The sequence below is a fragment of the Toxotes jaculatrix genome, chromosome 1, assembly GCF_017976425.1.
Source record: "Toxotes jaculatrix isolate fToxJac2 chromosome 1, fToxJac2.pri, whole genome shotgun sequence".
In the NCBI taxonomy this organism is placed as follows: Eukaryota; Metazoa; Chordata; class Actinopteri; family Toxotidae; genus Toxotes; species Toxotes jaculatrix.
In genome coordinates, this window is record NC_054394.1 from 26,422,598 (window position 1) to 26,441,177 (window position 18,580).

General features: G+C 39.7%; 1 protein-coding gene across 1 annotated transcript in view; it reads left to right on the top strand.

Moving 5' to 3' along the window:
* The window catches only part of LOC121183339 (A disintegrin and metalloproteinase with thrombospondin motifs 7), a 64,023-nt gene that overhangs the window by 31,075 nt on the left and 14,368 nt on the right, over positions 1-18,580 (top strand). The window contains exons 10-19 of the mRNA XM_041040381.1: positions 2,592-2,684; positions 5,437-5,582; positions 6,388-6,557; positions 6,704-6,837; positions 7,870-7,990; positions 8,905-9,149; positions 9,416-9,557; positions 12,124-12,250; positions 14,979-15,192; positions 16,507-18,348. Of these exons, the coding sequence (XP_040896315.1) occupies positions 2,592-2,684; positions 5,437-5,582; positions 6,388-6,557; positions 6,704-6,837; positions 7,870-7,990; positions 8,905-9,149; positions 9,416-9,557; positions 12,124-12,250; positions 14,979-15,192; positions 16,507-18,348 (3,234 nt within the window). The remainder of the gene's footprint in view (positions 1-2,591; positions 2,685-5,436; positions 5,583-6,387; positions 6,558-6,703; positions 6,838-7,869; positions 7,991-8,904; positions 9,150-9,415; positions 9,558-12,123; positions 12,251-14,978; positions 15,193-16,506; positions 18,349-18,580) is intronic.

Genomic DNA, 18,580 nt, shown 5'->3' on the forward strand with positions numbered 1-18,580 from the left:
GGACAAACAGAGAGACCACACACATACATTTTTACAACACAGTGTCTCTTTAAATACAATTTGATACCATATGTGCAGGTTTTACAAGAACCCCCCAGGACAGAAAAACAACTGTGGGATGTTTACAGATTTATAACACCATCAGCTTGCTGCAGAGTCGGACTGGCCATACTGGGACAACTCCCGGTGGGCCGCCACATCAGAGGGCTGGTGTACTGTCAAAAAATCCATAAAATTTTTACCGCCCCACCCCCTCAAAAAAAATCTATGGTGTGTGTCCTTCAGACCTAGCTGACATGCTGAATGCATTTCCTTCCGCACAGAATCCTTGGAAAGATATTTTTTTAAATTGTTTACAATCTTCATTGTTTACATCAACTAGCAGCCATCTTCCTTCCTGAAACGTGCGTTATGTCTTTGATATATTTGATTTGACGTGCTCTTCTTTTACTGTCACGTGTCTTGCACTTGGCAGGAATGTCATTTGCTGTGTGCTAGTGCAAATCAAGTAAATGTGAGTCATCATGTGCATGCGAGCAGAGCATGATAAGAAACAAAATGAGGACCTACTCGTCTCTCGCTTCATTCTGTCTAGTCATTCATTCATTCAGCATGTCAATCATCTGCAAAGGAACTTGGCTCTGTCTCTGGTACTGTCTAACACCTGCAAAGGTCAGTTGTGTTTATCCTGTGTTGTATGAACCAACTGTCATTCAAGTCTGCCAATTAAAGCTGTACTTCTCCACTGTACTTCTACTCTGAACTTTTAGTATATATCTTTATCTCTAGCATTTAAACTAACTGATGCTGATCTTCTGAAGATGTCATGCTACCCAAGAAATGATGCATTGTTTGTAGATACTAAACACAAATTATATTTGTCCAGGCAGCACATACTTGTTACTGTGTAAAGTCAAATACTATGGTTGTGAATTCTGACCCTCTCTCCAGGTGCTGCTCTTGTGCCAAGTTTCACAAAGAGCTTTAAACATGAGCTTACACTGACAATAGCTTTGTAGTATAGCCCCCTGGACATATTCACTGGGCAGGGCTGCAGTTTGACAAAACTGTGGAGACAAAGTAAGGCGCACATCTGATTGTTTTGTCTAGTTGTCTAAAGGGATTATATACATTTCTCAATGTATGGGTAGTTTTGGGATTTGGGGGCTTTCTCTATTGATTTGTTTATTGTTTTCATGAGATGCAGCCAGAGAAGGATGTCAGGGAAAGTCCTAATAAATCTCCTAACAGGTATGGCTCAACTAACCATGCGGAAAGCCAGGGAGAATCAGATCCGGGTTGTGAGCTCTACAGATTTGTTTTTAGAAGGGCTGGTCTTTCAAAGTTCCTGTGGAATGTGATGATCAGACACTGTGTCCTTTCTTTTTCTTTTGGAAGTTTATTTCTGCATTGAAAATCTGAACTGCATGGCTTTCCCAATCTTTATCTTTATGTTAGTTGCATATTATTAATCGGAAAAGCAGCTAAATATTGTTCACAGATAACGGTTAATTACTGCATTTGAAAGTTGAAATGCTAAAATCATCTACATCTGAAAAATCATCCTATCGTATGACGATTTTTGCCAAAATGAAAAATATCCTCCACATATTCATCACAAATGTCAAGCAACAGCAACAAGAATGGGCCTAGACAATTGTGCCAATCAGCCAGGAACTCCTTGATAAACAGTACATTTAACCTTTTGGTGTTATCAGTCTTGACACACAGATTGTTACCACTGTAGGAAATAAACATCTCCCTCTTGGTCTTCTGATTCATTATTGTTGCAAATACAGGTTGGTCTGTTGGAAATTTCACATGTGTGGCCCTGAGAGCTCAATTCACTTAAAGAAAACAAATGCAAACGGAGATGATATAAGCAAATACGGAAATACGTTGTTGTTCCTTGCATATTTCTTTATACTTTATATGTGTTGTTAAATTGGTAAATGTGTTTCTTAGTGTGTGCTGTGCTGTATACATTTTCAAAAGGCTTTCAAAAGTTGTTATATGCATGAGCTGTAACATGAGAGGATAGTACGAAGATTGCATCAGATGTTTTATAGGAAAGTGTCAAGTATTATTTGAAATTAAAGGGTGACCATAAGTTTAAAGGAATAGTTTAGAATTTGGGGAAATATGCTTATTCACTTTCTTACCTCTTACGGTAAGTAAACATGCAGGGAAAAGCCTGGGTTAACAGAGGAGAAAACAACACAAATACAACATGTATAGTGAAAATCTAGAAACTACATTTATTACATAAAACACCTGCAGCTATAATAACTAATAGAAGAGCACTAAATATTAGTTGTTGTTTTTTTTAAACAAACTTTAAAAGCAAAGCAATCTTCCAATTACATAGTAGATTACTGAATACGCACATTATTATTTCGGGTTCAAATGCAGTGATTAAGCCTATTTACTGTATATCTGAGTGGGAAAAAAAGGCATTGAACGTTTTTGTACAATACCACTGCTTGTGTGCTGCGGAAGCCTTGTGAAAACAAACTGACTGTAAACAACAACATGTTTGAAAGGCAAACAGGTTGTGGAAGTAATATGTTAATCTCTCTTTGCTTTCCTAGAATGTGTGCAGCACTCTGTGGTGCACTGTGGGAACAACCTGCCACTCAAAGCTGGATGGGGCTGTGGATGGGACCAGTTGTGGTGAGGATAAGGTACGTCTTCAGTTTCATGACCGTGAGAGGAATGAGATACGGGGGACTGTGATTAGAATGCCGGTTTCATCTTTGACAGCTGTCAGTGTTTGATTAAGGGAAGCACTTTAGTTCATGGGAGTCTTTCTTGTTTGCAGTATTTACTTTTGCCAGATTCATAGCAGTCAACATGTAGAAAAAGGGCTGGTCTGTTTCAGACTGTTGTGTGACCATGTTGCTCAATATGTAAGTCACCGTTGTGAAGAGAAGGCTGTAAATAATTAAGTTGTTACCACAACACTGTTCTTTAATAATATAATTAGAAACACTGAAAGAGAAGGATTGTAGTTTTCTGTACACCATTAGGATAGTAAACAGAAAACTGTACCAACACACACTAATGGCAGCGAGGTGAAATGAATGAAAGCGAATAAAGCCTTCATCTAAGTAATGTTACTTTAAGGTTTCTATTTTTTTCTGGCAAAGCAATTAGTTAGCAGTTTTCTGGGTTTCCCTGAGGAAACTGTTTAGCCGAGGTTGTGAAGTCACCCATATCCTGACCTGACACATCTCCTCTCATGATTAATTAAGTTTAGGTTAATGTAGTTTCATCTCTAACCAAAAGACACGCTCATTAAATAGCTGGAATTGTTAAATGCCATAGCACTTCTGCTTGTTTCACCTGAAAGTTAATTATATTTCATTGGAGTGTATTCATTAGTTTTATGATGTTAAAAGAGGTAGATTGCTATGGTGAAGTGGGCTTTCTCCACTATACAACACTGTGCAAAACCTTAGTTTTAAAAATTACTCAGCAGTTCTATTCCACAACTTCTACCGATATGTTACCTATCCAATCAGAATCGGCAGAATAAGACCTTAGACCTCTGTTACGGTACAGTTAAGGGAGCATATAAAGCAATCCACCTGTCCCCCCCCCCAGGCTCTGTCAACCACAACAAAGAGGTTAAAATCTGGTCTGAGGAATCCGCTGCTTGTCCTCTGACTTGCTTTGACTGCACCTACTGGAAGATGTTTAAAGGCTCTTGTAAGGACATTGATGAACTCACTGATGCAGCCAAAAGGGAGGTGAATTTTTAAATCCTAAGGGCTAAACAAAGGTATAAAACTGAAATAGAAAGCATAAAAACAATCGTAGGCATATGGATGGCTTCAGGTTAGACAGTGAATTTGCCAGTGCTTTTGGTAATTTCTACCTGAGATTTGATCAATTTGACTTGGTGAAGTTGAGGAACTTAGATGTGAACTTAAAGACAATCAGCACCACCTAACCTGTGGAAGCAAGCTCTGATCACCCGTGTTATTAAAAGTGGCAGCCCCAAAGCTTTTAATGACTTCAGTCACCCTCACATCACTTGTAACAAAAACCTTTTGAAATGGTTGTGAAGACAGAGCTTTCAAGGGAAGCTGAGTATACACTTGACACTGGGCAACTTGCCTATAGGGCACACAGGAGGAGCTGAGGATGCTACAATCAACCTATTTAACCTTTTGTTCACAATCAGAAGGGAAACACAACCCCTGCTAGATTACTGTTTATTGATTTTTTTTCCTCAGCCTTTTACACTGTCCAACCCCACATTTTAGACATGACTCTGACAGAGCATTTTGTGTTGAGTCACAGTCGGGCTGGGCTGGATAATGGATTTTTTCTTTTTTTTATTGGACAAACAACTGTGAAAGGGTGAAAGTGAATGTCATTTTATCACATTCATTGTGTTCTTCTACTGGCTAATCTCAGATCTGTGTCCTTCTTCCCTTATTTTATATTCCGCACACAAACACAGACCAGTCAGTTTGTCACCTGATGTCACAAATCTTTCTTGGAGTAAAACATTTCTACGACAAAGGAGATGAACATAGATTTCAGAACTCGTGCTTCAAGCTGTGAGACTACAATCATTACAAACCACTTTGTAAGCTACAAGTATCAAGACAGTTAAAGACTCTAATTTGACCTGATAAGAACTGAGTTCGTGTGTAAAAAGGGACATTAGTGCTTGTCTCGTCTTAGAAAAGTAGCCCATTTTCACATTGACTTTTATCAGACTTTGATTCAATCAATCCTTCTTTTTCCTTTGTGTCATGGATCAGCAACTTGTCTCTGAAAAACTAAAAAAAATCTTTAAACCAAATTGTAAGCAGCAGGGTAAGGTGAGCTCTGCTCTTCAGCACTGTTCCCACCCCTCACATAGCAAATTCCAGCTCCGGTTTGAGGCCCGAGGCAGAGAACAAAACGATACAGGAATGTTTTTGTACCTGCGGCCATCTCACTGCTAAACAAAGCTCTCAGCTCTCTTTTGCTATTGTGATGATACTTGTTTTAACGTATTTTGTTTCAACATCTTTTGAATCTGTGTCACTTGTTATTTAACTGGAATGCTGAATCTCCCATCTGCACAACAAATCTACTCTTGGCTGCTGATAAAGAAATCTTGAACCTTGAACAGTGCTATGTGCAGATGAAAAAGTAAAATACCAGAGAGAAAAACGATGAAATGGACCTGATAAAACTTTAACTTTTCAGCTGTCAATGAAAGTGAAAAGAAAATATATACATATAGTGAAATCTGGAGATGTGTAGTGTATCATCATATACAGAGTGCAAGCTATTACTGTATAACTGTCTGTATTTCAGACAAAATGGAAACTTTACAGTGAATGGGCCACAGCTATACAAGATAATGATGCATTAATTTCCTGTCATTTAAGAACAAGATGATGAAACTTTTTTTTTTTTTTTGTAAATCAGTGGTGTTTCGGTGGGGAGTGTGTAGTGTTTGGATTTAACCCTGAGAGCGTAAATGGGGGCTGGGCATCCTGGAGCGAGTGGTCAGCCTGTTCCAGGACATGTGGGGCTGGTGTCCAGAGTGCCCAGAGAGACTGTGACAACCCAGTGTAAGTTTTTCAGCAATATATACACTTTAAAATACTGACAGGATTTCTTGTCTTTAAATAAAGCTGAGCAAATAAAATGAACAGATATTATGTTTCGCTCTGAATCTGAACTTTACCTTACCTTAGTTTAGCCTTAGTTTATTTCTGCTATGTATATATATATAAAAAAGGAAAAAATATATCTGCTGTTATACCAATAACAGCACATATCTATATTTTATAGTTCTCACATATTGATATCAGTGTTTTCCTTTACAGTCCTGTATCAGTCTGGCTCTACCACAGATTAGTTCCTTCAGGACAGAAAAGTTGTCCCTCCTTTTTTTTTTTTTTTTTTTAGACTTTTTTGTGTGAGATTAAAAAAAATATATGGTTTTTTACTGGATTAACTCAAATGTGATATCAGTAAGTCTTGAAAACAGTTTAAACATTTAAGTAAACCAGCCAATTGTACTTAGAGATTTTTGCCACTTAGGGAATCAAAACATTGTGCAGTAGTTTGGGAATAATTAGCTCAGCATTAGCTCAAATGTGTCAGTTATGTAATGCAACTGTTCATTAGCTTCAGTGTCACCCTGCAAAATGCAAACAGTTGCTCAGAGCGAGAATCTTTTCACAGCCACTTTGTTCAGTCGGCCTGTGTTAGCAAAACACCAGCTACTGACCTAAATGAAACAAAGCTTTTCATGCTTATCAATTCAAACATTGGCTCAAACACAAAATACTAAAACATCACCAGCTTCCATCATATCACAAAGTTTTTAACATAAGCAGCACCGAAATAACGTCTTTGACTTTCCTACAGTCCGAAGTACAGAGGGAAGTATTGTCTGGGAGAACGACGCAGGTACAAGGTCTGTAACATCACACCATGTCCTTATGACCTGCCCACCTTCAGAGACATCCAGTGTAGTCACTTTAACACCATGCCATACAAGGGAAAGTTCTACCAGTGGGAAGCAGTCATCAACAGAGGTGAGCAGATCGACCATGACTCAGGCTGTGACAGTATTTAGGAGAGTACTTAGCAGAGCACCTTTGGTGGTTAGTGTACAGCACACGTTCATCCTTATCATAACTATCTTCTTTTTCTGTTGGCTCTCTCTTAAAACTCAAATCAGTCAACCCTTGTGAGCTGCACTGCCGTCCACTGAATGAGCATTTTTCTGAAAAGATGCGGGATGCCGTCACCGATGGGACACCGTGCTATGAAGGCAACAAAAGCAGAGAAATGTGCATCAGTGGCATCTGTAAGGTATCAGCTCTGTGTCTGCTATTCCACATATTCTCTGATAAATGTTTTTGGTCTTTTTTTTTTTTGTCTCTTCTTCAGTTTTTCACCCCCCCCCCCCCGCCCAAACAAGATTAACTGATTATTCCCTTCTTGTATTTTGTTTATTGCATTGGTGCTTTGTTAGTCATGCAGTACGTTCTGTTGACCCTCACCTTGTTTTCTCTGCAGGCGGGTGTTGTATATTTGACATTCTGCATGAAAATGAGCTCGTTGGTGGAAAAACGTGGTGGCTTGTTATCTCTCAAGATAACAGCCTGCTCTTGTCTATCTCCCTGGGCCAAAATGCCAGTCACTGATACAGACACTGTTTGGATACTTAGTGGACAGTAATCACAGACCTTGGGCTCTGATTTCATGACATTTTGTGACATTTTTGTCAGGCACTCACGTTTCCTACCTTACCTGCCTCATTTCATGTTTTGGAGAGTCGCTGTAACATCAAAGGCCAAATAAGTATAATATTTATTTAGTTATAAATAAAGTATTCAAATGTAATTCAAGAGAAGCTGAATATTTCTTTACTGTAGCTTTGCTAATTTTATATAAGTGAAAATGAGAGTAGTTCTTCCAGCACTGCCTTTAGTTGTTTTCTGTGTTACATATTGTGCCTTTAACTGCGCCAGGTGGGAGCAGCAGCACAGTATGGGGTGTGACAGTACTGAGCAAGCAGCACAGAACAATATAAAGGGATTTTCACTTGCATCACCTGCCATATCTGAGCAAGTCAAAGATACATGTTTTTTTTGTGGCTTTTACAAAGTCATGTATGCATGAGCACATCCTGTTCAAAGGCTTATCAAATCTTTATGTGAATGATAGATAAGAACATTTGGCTTTGATTTAAATCCCTCATGAAGGAAATGATCAGGGATGTTCAGTCCCCTAAAGGCAGCATAATGTCTGGTGTCTAATTTTGCCTTTGTTGTGTTATCACTGCAACATCTCAACTATATATTGCATTGTGGAATTTATTTTGTTGCATGTGTGTTACAGAATATAGGCTGTGACTATGTGATTGACTCCAGTGCTGTAGAGGATCGCTGTGGGGTGTGCCATGGAAATGGTTCGACCTGCACAACTGTGAAGAGAACATTTGAGGAGAGTGAAGGACTTGGTATGTTTCTGACTGATTTGGGTTTAGCAGTAGGTCATGTTACAGTAGGAAAAGCACAGGCGTGAATAACAAAATGACAACCTCACACACTCCAGCTATGTTTTTATGAGACTGTAATTTCTCACAATGCACAGTATCTCAACTGACAAATCTGTAGAAATTATTTAGTAAGAGTATAAAAAGAAAAAAAAACACCTGGCACCTGTTAACACTCACAGAATGTGACACAAATAATTTCAATTTGGGAAACACTTTAAGTCACCCTATTTTATTCAAAACGTTAGACTCATTATTAGTCAATCCTGTTTCCACAGGAAGCCTGAATAATCTACAGTATTACAAATCATGCAATAATATTTACGTCACAGCTGTTTTCATAACAGCCAGTCACTCTGTTTACACATCAGGTTAGCAGACCAGTCATAAACAGATAGTGATCAAATTGTTTGGTACAAAACTTCCGCATTCACCTTTGTGTTGATTTAAGAAAAGTGTCTGCTGTGAAAAAAAGGATCATACCCTCTCAAATAAGTGTTTTTAACAGTTGTGAAGTTCTTCAATGTTGTTGTTCTGGCTACAGAAAAAAGGACGTACAGCATGTTATTATGTTGGGACTGCAGAATGAAATCACTGTAGATACAATTAGAAAAGAAAACAGTGGGAGATTTCCATGTGTAGGTTCCATTTACTCCACTGTTTAGTAACCAAAACCAAAGCGACTGCAAATAAATTCAGAAATATGGGTGATAATTTAAACAAAACCTCACTGCTTTTTCCTTTGGTAAATGTTTGTCTAAAGCATTCCAAGGTTTCATTTTTCTCCTCTGTCTCTTTAACTGTAAATCTGTCTATTAACTGTTAACCAGGATACCCTTTGTTTCAGATTCACTTATATAAAATGTAATGTCCTTTAGGCTATGTAGATATTGGACTGATTCCAGAGGGAGCCTGGGACATCCGGATTGAGGAGGTGGCTGAAGCGGGGAATTTCTTGGCGCTAAGAAGTGACAACCCTAACAAGTATTTTCTGAACGGTGGCTGGACGATCCAGTGGAATGGAGAGTACAAGGCAGCTGGGACAGTATTCACTTATGTGAGGACAGGACACCTGGAAAACCTAACGTCTCCGGGGCCCACCATGGAGCCGCTGTGGATTCAGGTGGGATTAACTGTTTCACTTAATGTTTATGCTGTCTTAATGTCCTAATGAGACTTTACTTTTCTACCTCTGTATGTGACCTTCCTTTCAAGCTGCTGTGGGACTGAAAATGCTGTCCAGATAAAGCTGTCTCTTAAGGTGGAAAGACAAATATGCAAAATATATTTTTTAGTGAATTAGTTTCTTATTCCTGGGAATATTTTGCCAAGCAGTTAGTTTTTTGTACATTTTGCAGAATTTGTTGGACGGTGTCTTGTGTGTCACAGCTTCTCTTTCAGGAGACCAATCCAGGAGTGCGGTACGAGTACACAATCAGTCGAAATGTCTCACAGGACAACGACATACCTGTGTCAGTTTTCTTCTGGAAATACGGTTCATGGACTGAATGTAGTGTTACCTGTGGAACAGGTAAGAGAACCAAACAGCTTAAGGTTTTGCCATAAATAATTTGGTAGGTATTCAAAGAAAGACATATAGAGAAATAAGCTAGACAGTTTTGAAAGCGTGTCCCAGAGTCCTAAACAGCCCTGTGTTCATGGCATCTGAAACACAAACAGGCACATTGATTTGATAGACTGGTGCTATGTTTTCCTGGCTCTGAAATTCATTTTTCTTTACTTGGCATTCTTGTGCCATGTGCAGTGCATATGTCGCAAGGGTGGGATGAGAGGTGCAACAGAATAGGAGTTTCATCAAAATAAGAATAAAATGGTGCACTGAAAGCAAACGTCTGAGAACTACTTGTCATTTTAGTGCCACACCGTGTCAAGAAGTGCGTGGAAATTCAATTCATAATCATTCCAAATAATACGCTCTCCAACAAGGAAGGTAAAACCTTGACCTTTCCAATTCAAATTCAGTAGGATAACACTTGACAACTATTCCAGGAAGTATTGTTAAGTAGTATTTATCTTTTTTCCATGAAAAGCAACAACTTTGTCATCAGGCAAAAAAGAAGGACTGTCAGGTTTCTACTTCTTTTGGAGCAGATGCAGCAAAATTTAAAGTCAGTGATTATATGCTTCTTATCACTTCTCTTTTCAGGCTTTTGTTTACACAGGCCTTGTGCCTTTTATCAAAGATCATTTTTAATGCAACTGTTTATGCAACGGTTAAAATTACAATACACTAACAAAACACTAATGAGCAGAATAAAAGGATGTGTCAATAATTGAGGATTAAAGCAACTTCACAAGTCAATACAAGATGTATTTTGTATGCACTCTCTGTTATTTCTGTAATTCTTTATTAAGCTATTTGTCAAGTAAATATTCGTTCAGTGTGGTGTTTGATCTGTCTGATCCACCATAAGAGCTGCTGGTTTTGACCTTGCTGATGAAGCTTGAAGATCAATTAGGGGCTTTACAGTGTGACTGAAAGGAAAACAAAGGAACTGTTGGTCCTGTTCTGATGTACGAACATAGGATTTGAAAGCACATCCCATGTGACCGCAGTTAATCTTTTGTGGAACTAGCGTTGTATAAATGAAAGACCGGGTTTTCAAAGACAGCAGCCTTGCCTGGCAGTTGAAACAAGTGTTCGATATGATCATGTCAGTTCTTGCTATAGAAACAAGCTTCACTTTCTGGACTGCTGTCTTTGGTATAGACTCTGTTGATCCATCCTCCAGTTCACTGCTGAACAGGCGAAATAGCCAAAAGAGCAAGCAAAGGCAAAGTTAAATAAATATATATTCATCTAGTTCATCTGTTTTCAGAGACATAACTTATCTGGGGTTCACCTAACTCTTTTGGAAGTTTTCCCACCTCCAGCTGTTTGCAGAGTTTTATAGTCATTGTTGCTCTTTTCTCTCTGTCACCCCAGCAAATTTAGTTTTCCCTCTATTACCTACCTTTTCGCGCAGCATAAATTATCTAAACGATTTTGATCTGTTTCAGTCTGTTCAACGTTCTTCTTACTAACTGCCAAAGCTAAACATCTGTGCATGTTCGTGGAATTCATTTTTGTGTGTGGGCTAGTCTTTGTGGGTTTGTAAAAAAAAAAAAAATCCTTAAAATGTGTTGTGATCTTTAGAGCCCAGAGTTGGATACAGGTTTGGAGGTGAAACTCATTACTATAAATGCCATGAGAGCAACAGCTATAGTTTTGCACAGCAGTGTTATAGAGTAGTATGTGATAAAGGATTTGTGTAGCAGCAACAGTGCTGGCAGAGTGAAAAATAGGCCTTAAATAGACCTGCCCATACAAAATGCATTAGACCTCAATATCCACCACAGTGCGAGATCACAGAGCCGTATTTGTTCGAGTAGCTCTTAAATGTTGCCAGAAAGGCCGTGGAATCACTATGGCTCTCGATGTTTTTTTGAACTTTTTTTTTTTTCTCTTTCTGCCACCATCTGGCCTTCAATCTATCGTAGCTGTCTTGTCCTTTAAGAGATGTCTTTGAAGGTGTAAATTAGCTATCAGACACGCATGGTGGCCCTCAGCAGGCACTGAGCAGAGGCCACAGAGAGGTGAGAGGCTTCTCCTGCTCTGATGGGGTGGAAATCCCCTCAGGAGGGCAAGAGTAATGATGGAGAGAGGCATCACAGGAGGAGATTAAATCTGTTACAGCCCATGGAGACGGGTCCTTTTTTGTACTGCTTTGTGTAATGCTGTCTGAAAACTTGATGTGACACTTCTCAGTGTGATAGAGACAGAAATCAGTTTCTGTCCAATTAATCTTATTTTAGATGGAAATGTTTAGAATTTTCTGAAGGAAGGAAAATTAAATTTTGATCATGTGATTCTGTGTTACTTGCATTAGTGTAAGATGTGTATTTAAATGTTATACTGACTTAACTGAAAGTGTGGATTAAAAAGAATTTTTTACCATTGTCATTTTTTATGTTAATTTTCAATGAACCGGTAATATGCACTTTGAAAACAGTATTCAGCAGTGTTATTTCTCTTTAATTCTTACCTACCTGTGGTCCGCTTGGTGTCATAGATTCTTTTCTCACTGGTATTCCAGGTGTTCAGAGGCAGATTGTTCACTGTGTGGAAAAGACAACTGGGATAGTGGAGGAGCACTTCTGTGACCCCTTAACCCGACCTGACGATAACCAGACCAACTGTAACAAGGATCCATGTCCAGCAATGTGAGTTGACATTATTTACAAAATGACACCAGCAGCATTCATAGATACACACTCGGAGGCAAAAATAGGAGCAAACACTTGGCAGTATGCGGGGAAGCAAACAACCCAAGCTGCCAAACTCCAAGTCACACACAGTAACTCCTAAAGTCAGAGGTTTACTTTATGATTTTACAGCAGAAAAATGACTGAGATCAAAGAACCACCACCACCAGAGTCACTACTCAGATTTTCTTACTCCCACACATTTTATTGCATCAAAGTGCAGATTGTTAACTTGTGGTAGTATCAGTAGTGAAACAGCTCAGTGAATCAGCATCAGTTCCATTGCACCAAGCTTGAGCCTCCGTCCACTTTGTCTGTGGATGTTACAAATAAAGATGAAAGGACAATGTCCATGTTGTTGAAAAGTCTTTGCATAATTTAGGGGGGTCAACATTAAATAATCACAAAAAAAATGTTTGTAAGAATGACTCATTAAATGAAAATGGAAATAAAAATATTTTTTATTTTCATTGTTGGTGGTGATCCACCAATCCCACACAAAACTCAAGTAACAGTGCACGCACGCTCTGCCTTGTGCACATCATCAGTGAATGAGAGGAGCTTCATTGTGTTTTCATCTCTAGGTGATTCATTCCTCATGTTAGAAATCAGTCATTTTAAGTGGGATTATTTGTGTGTAATTGTTTTATGACTATTATGTACATGTCTAACTTTCTGTGTGAGCTTTTGTTTCGCAGTAGACAAATAACTGCGTGGCTAATTAGCCACAGCTCAGTGCTTCAACTACGCTTCCAATCCAGCCAGCTGTTGTGGTACACCACATGAAAAATTCACACTTTCTTCTACCAAATGTCATTTTTAAATAATGACATTGAAAACTGAGCTTTGAAACAAACATATCGGCAGCATTCACAGCCTCTACGCATGAGCAAACTTTTAGCAAAAGCTGCCAATCTGTTCTACTGTCTGTCTCTATCGCACTTTTACAGGGTAAGCATTTTAATAATGATTGTTCATTTGTATTGTTGGTGTTTGGCTTCTAACAATGTAATCCATCACTGGGCAGCTGAAAATGTACGTCAGGGCTCAGAGACAGAAAAATCCCCATTTTATGAAGCAAAACTTTGCTATTGCTATTGACCATCAAACATATTAAAACCCCAAGGACACAATGTGGACATTGTGTGCTGGAGGCCGATAAAATCATAATCAGTGAAACTTTACAACATAGCCCTGAAAAGCTGCATGTGTGAGTCATCTACATTTGCACAGTTGTAATATATTGCCATTTTCCATCATCAGTGTTCCATTACAGTTTTTCCAAGCAATTGTTTTGGCTCATTTCTTGAAACGGTGTTAACATAATCAAAGCTCTAGGTGCATTTGTCAAAACAGCTCATATGTTTGAGCACAACACCAAAGTTTACCTGCAAAAGGTCATAACACAATCAAAACATTTAATTCATGGATCAAAACAAAGTCTTGTAAAGTCAGTACCCTCAAAATTAAAAGTTGCTTTGGCATTGTGTAAACCGATTTGGTCAAAATGTCAAGATGTTTTCTCGGTATGTCACTGGACCCTGGAAACGTTCCTAATATCCATGTTTGAGTTTTGGACAAGGTTTTACATAAAACATTAAAGCTGGAGTGCTTTGGACTGGAGGTCCTGTCGCTCTTGCCCGTGTGGCCACAGATTTTACCTTTGCAATGCAACTGGGGAAATATCTTCCTACATGAAGCAGGTTTCCCCTGCAATATTCTGCTGTGTTGTCACCACAAGCAGCATCTATTGCAGCAAGCAGAGACGTTGAGACCAATGCTTATGCACCATCTTACAGACTTTCTACATTAATACTCTGCAGCTGGAATATTCAGCAATGATATCTGTGTTCATTGTAGAGTTGCCAGTGATTAAAAAAAACAACAACAAGGCTAATCCCTGATACATTTTTATAGGAAATTATAAACATTTTAATGAGCGAGCCTTTTGCATGATCTGTATAATAGCGTCTTGGACCCTCTTGGCCCTAATTAATAGGTATGAATCTCTGAGAATATCTTAGAGTCAGTGGTGAAGACAGCCCATGGTTTAATGAATATATCTCATCCTCTGTCAGAGAAAGAGATAATGCATGGGCCAAGGCTAAAATAAGTAATGATGCTGAGGACTGAGTGCAGTATATACGACATTAAGAAGCAAACATACTAAACTGATAGAAAATGCAAAAAAAATAGTGAGCACTGCCTCAACTTAATAAACCAATCCTTAATGATCCCAGTAAATTCTGTTTATCTAATCATATAAATGATCTTGATGTATGATTAAATCCATCAAAGGTACACCTCCGTGCAGATAAGAATTAATGCCTGACAGATTTTGATAATTGAATAGACTATTATGCATGTGATCACTGACACAATGAAAAACTTCACACACGTTTTGGAGAGTAAAACTATGCAGCTGAGAAGCAACATAATCAGTTTTCATCAGCAGGATGTATTCGGCTGGGAATTGTGCAAATTGCAGACAAGTGTACTCCCTCTTGAATAGATGTGCTAGGACTTGAATGAGAAATTCAGGTCTATCAAGAACAAGTACTCAGTGGTTTTATAGGTTTGCACATGTAGTTTTGAAAATATTCATTTTCATTTGGGAATTTTGCCAAAGCAATTGAGAAAAAGTGTAAATTGGAAATCTTTGCGTCTTTTGTGTCTCTGTGTTTAGATGGTGGGTTGGGGAATGGCAGACATGCTCAGCGAGCTGCGGAAGCTCGGGCCTGGCTAAAAGGACAGTGCTCTGCATCCAGGCAGTGAGCGTGGAGGAGCAGAGAGCCCTGCAGCCCAGCGAATGCGAACACATGCCCAAACCCGAGTCACTATCCTCGTGCAATACACACATCCCCTGTCCATCAGACTGGGCCACTGGCAGCTGGTCAAAGGTGAGTCTGGCTTGGAATATATGGTTTTGGTTTGTTGGGTTGCACTGTGCTGTTTGTATAGGAAATGAAAATGCTAATTGTTCTGCATGTCACCAGAAATGCTTACGGCCATTTTCTCATTTTAGGAAATTCAATTCAATAATGTCGCCATCATGGAGTAAGGCATTCATGCTCTTATCTTCTAGTTCTTGTGTAGTGCATTTCTTCAATTTGGCTAAATGTGTCTCAAGACTTTTTCACACCTCAAGCTCAAGCTACCTGCCTTCAGCAGTAGAGATTATTTCTGATATTGCTGATTGCTTGTAGCCAGAAGATTAACTCAAACCTCCAGGTCTGTGAACACAGTGGTAACTACTCACAGATCATGTCTTTAATATTATCTATCTCTGCTTTTAACACAGAAATAAATGAATGACCTTTAAAATATTTCCTCAAATTTCAGTGTGATTTAAAAGGCGTATTTAGACCATTTACAGCCTGAGTTAAAAGAAGTTCACCCTGGTCTGAACTCTCCGAGACTACCTCACTCTTTTCCCGCTGTGTCTCTGTACCTCATTATTTTTAGCCATGCTCACAGTGTGGCTCTAGCAAAGGCAATATCAGTCTGTCAGATGGTCAGTACACCACTTTGGTCCAGACTGAAATATCTCAACAACTGCTGGTTGGATTGCAAAAAAAATTAGAGACACACATTCTTGGTCCAGTGAGGATGAATTCTGTTGATTTTTGTGATCCCTCACAGTGGTTTTGAGGATTTGCCATGACACTGATTCCACTCATTCACGATCTCCATAGGATGAATTGTAATGACTTGGTGATCTTTCTACTTTTGCTCATGCGCCATCATCAGGTCAAAATTTCAGTTTCAGACTAATGTGAGCTTGATGCCTTGATAAAAGAAGAATAATAGTCCAGGAGCACATTCGCGCATTGATTGTGGGATCACATGGCTGCCCCACCTGCTCTAACCATGGGGTTAGAGGAGGGGCCTTCTCTAATTGGTTCTAAAGTTTCTGAGTGAGCCTCAAACATTTTAAAAGGGAATATCTCAGCACTGCTGCCAGGCTGCTCAATGAGTCTGGGTCACAGAAACCTTTAGCAGAAATGCTCAGTGAGCTGTGGAAGCTCAGGCCTGGCTAAAAGGACAGTGCCAGCAGTGCTCTGCTTATTAGTTTTTACTTTTTAAATGCATTTGTATGATGATGTGTAGTGTATATTTTTTCTGTATATTTTTAAAGCACGTTGGTCGGGAAAAATACTTATGGAACTCCTGATGCATATAATTAGCATCGTTCTCTCTCTTCTTTCCTGCAGTGCTCGCTGACCTGTGGAAGTGGAGTACGGCGCCGTAACGTAACCTGCTCTAGAAACACAGGCGCTGACTGTGACCCACAAAAGAAACCTGCAGCAGTCAGTTCCTGTCACATTCAGGACTGTCCGCAGGTTGTGGATAACTTTGGAGGCATCGACTGGTCTGGAAGTGGCTGGTCGAGCAAAGAAGTGCTCAATGAAATTAACTCCATACCTGAAGCCAAACCTCCTCCCAAATACAGCACCACCAGAGCCCAGCCAAGAAATCATAATAACCTCAACAACATTGTTGAGCGAGATTTTCACTACCACAATAACATTGAAAATATTGAGCAGAACAGCGTCCAAGTTGATGATTTTTACTATGACTATAACTTTATCAACTTCCATGAGGACTTGTCGGATGACTTTGAGAGCGATGGGGTAGATTCTGGGGACAGTCACAGATTCAGTGCTCCACAGGACGACAAGCCCACCCACAGTGTGCAAGAAAATGCCTTCATGGAAACTACAAGAGCTCCCACAGCTACTTCAGCCATTTCTACAATTTCAAAGGCCACTGCTTACACTTTGAACACTGAAGAGCCACAGAACACAAATGTGGACATTGTGACGGACAGTGGAAATGCAGCAACAAAGGAGTCTATACAAATGAATATTGAAAATTTGGACGACTTTCTCTCTGAGGATTATCTTCTGCCTGTGTCGGCTACTCACTCACCACCGTTGTCTACAACACCACATTCACAAACTCTAAAAGAGAGACATGACGGTGTGTGGTGGCCTGAAAATATTGGCACAATGCCTAGTCTGGATTTCACTACAAAGGAACCTAGACAGGATGTGAAATGGGGGCAATATGGGGAGGAGGCTGAAAATAACTATGACAATTTTGAGGAGGAAAATCACCCTGAGGATGTCACTGTGATTCCAGAACAGGATGATCCCACTCATGGACATCAAACAGTTACCAGTACTATTGCCACTACTACAGTGAGTTCTCAGGAATCGGAGAAACATGATGATTATCAGTACAGTTACAATGAAATAACTACACCAAATCTGGATATCTCTGCAGACCAACAAGGTACAGAACCACTTGGCTCTCCCACACCAGAAACTATTCAGGTTCAGACTGAAGTCCAACTGGATGAAAGTGCTTCAGAAATACCTCAAACAACCAGTCAATCAATAATATTTCCAGATGCCTTCACGCTGGAGGATTCGGACTTGGATCAGGCTCATTTTAATACAGTATATGCCACCAGTGAGGGTAATTCATGGGATACAGACCTTGACCTCAGCACAACCTCGCTTCCTGCCTCTCAGAAATCCACCCCTCTCCCCATTCCCTTTCTGCCAATCTCAGGTAACCGAGAGGCCTCTGATGACTCCACAAGTTTAACTGGAACAGAAACCATACCTCCTACAAACCTGGAGGGAGCCACTCAGCCTTCTCCAGCTGATTTCCTGCCAGCTGCAATAATGGAGCAGATATCTACAACACCTGTCTTCACTGAAAGTACTGGAACAGATTCCACATCCAAAGCTCCACCATTGGATTTAGCCGATTTTGATTACAATGAAATAGTCGTTCCCTCGATGTTGAGGAGAAGCGGTGACAGTGATCCAGGCCTTTCTCATCAGCTTCCAGCAAACTCAGCAGCCACTCCTCAACATAGAACAACTCCAGTAAAGCACACAGAATCACCAACACCCGCTGTGCTCCCTTTGCCAACCCATCCACCTATTTTGAGACCACTTCCAATGCCAACATCTGCCCAAACTTCAGCTTCTCCAGAAGTCACTACGACCGCCTACTGGGTCACCAGCAACTGGAGCGCTGTGAGTCTCCACACACTTGAACCCCTATTGTATCTCACTATTTATGCCTCTATCTCCTTTTATTATACGGGCACAGCATCCAGTTTTGGTCCCTGAACACACTGACCTGAATTCTTTGGAGACGCCATTTGCCCCAGAGATAGAGCTAATGTCAATTAATGAATTCTTGTTGCACATTTGAAAGATTGTTCCTTCTACACACACCCCTGCTGTGATGCACATTTAACACTGA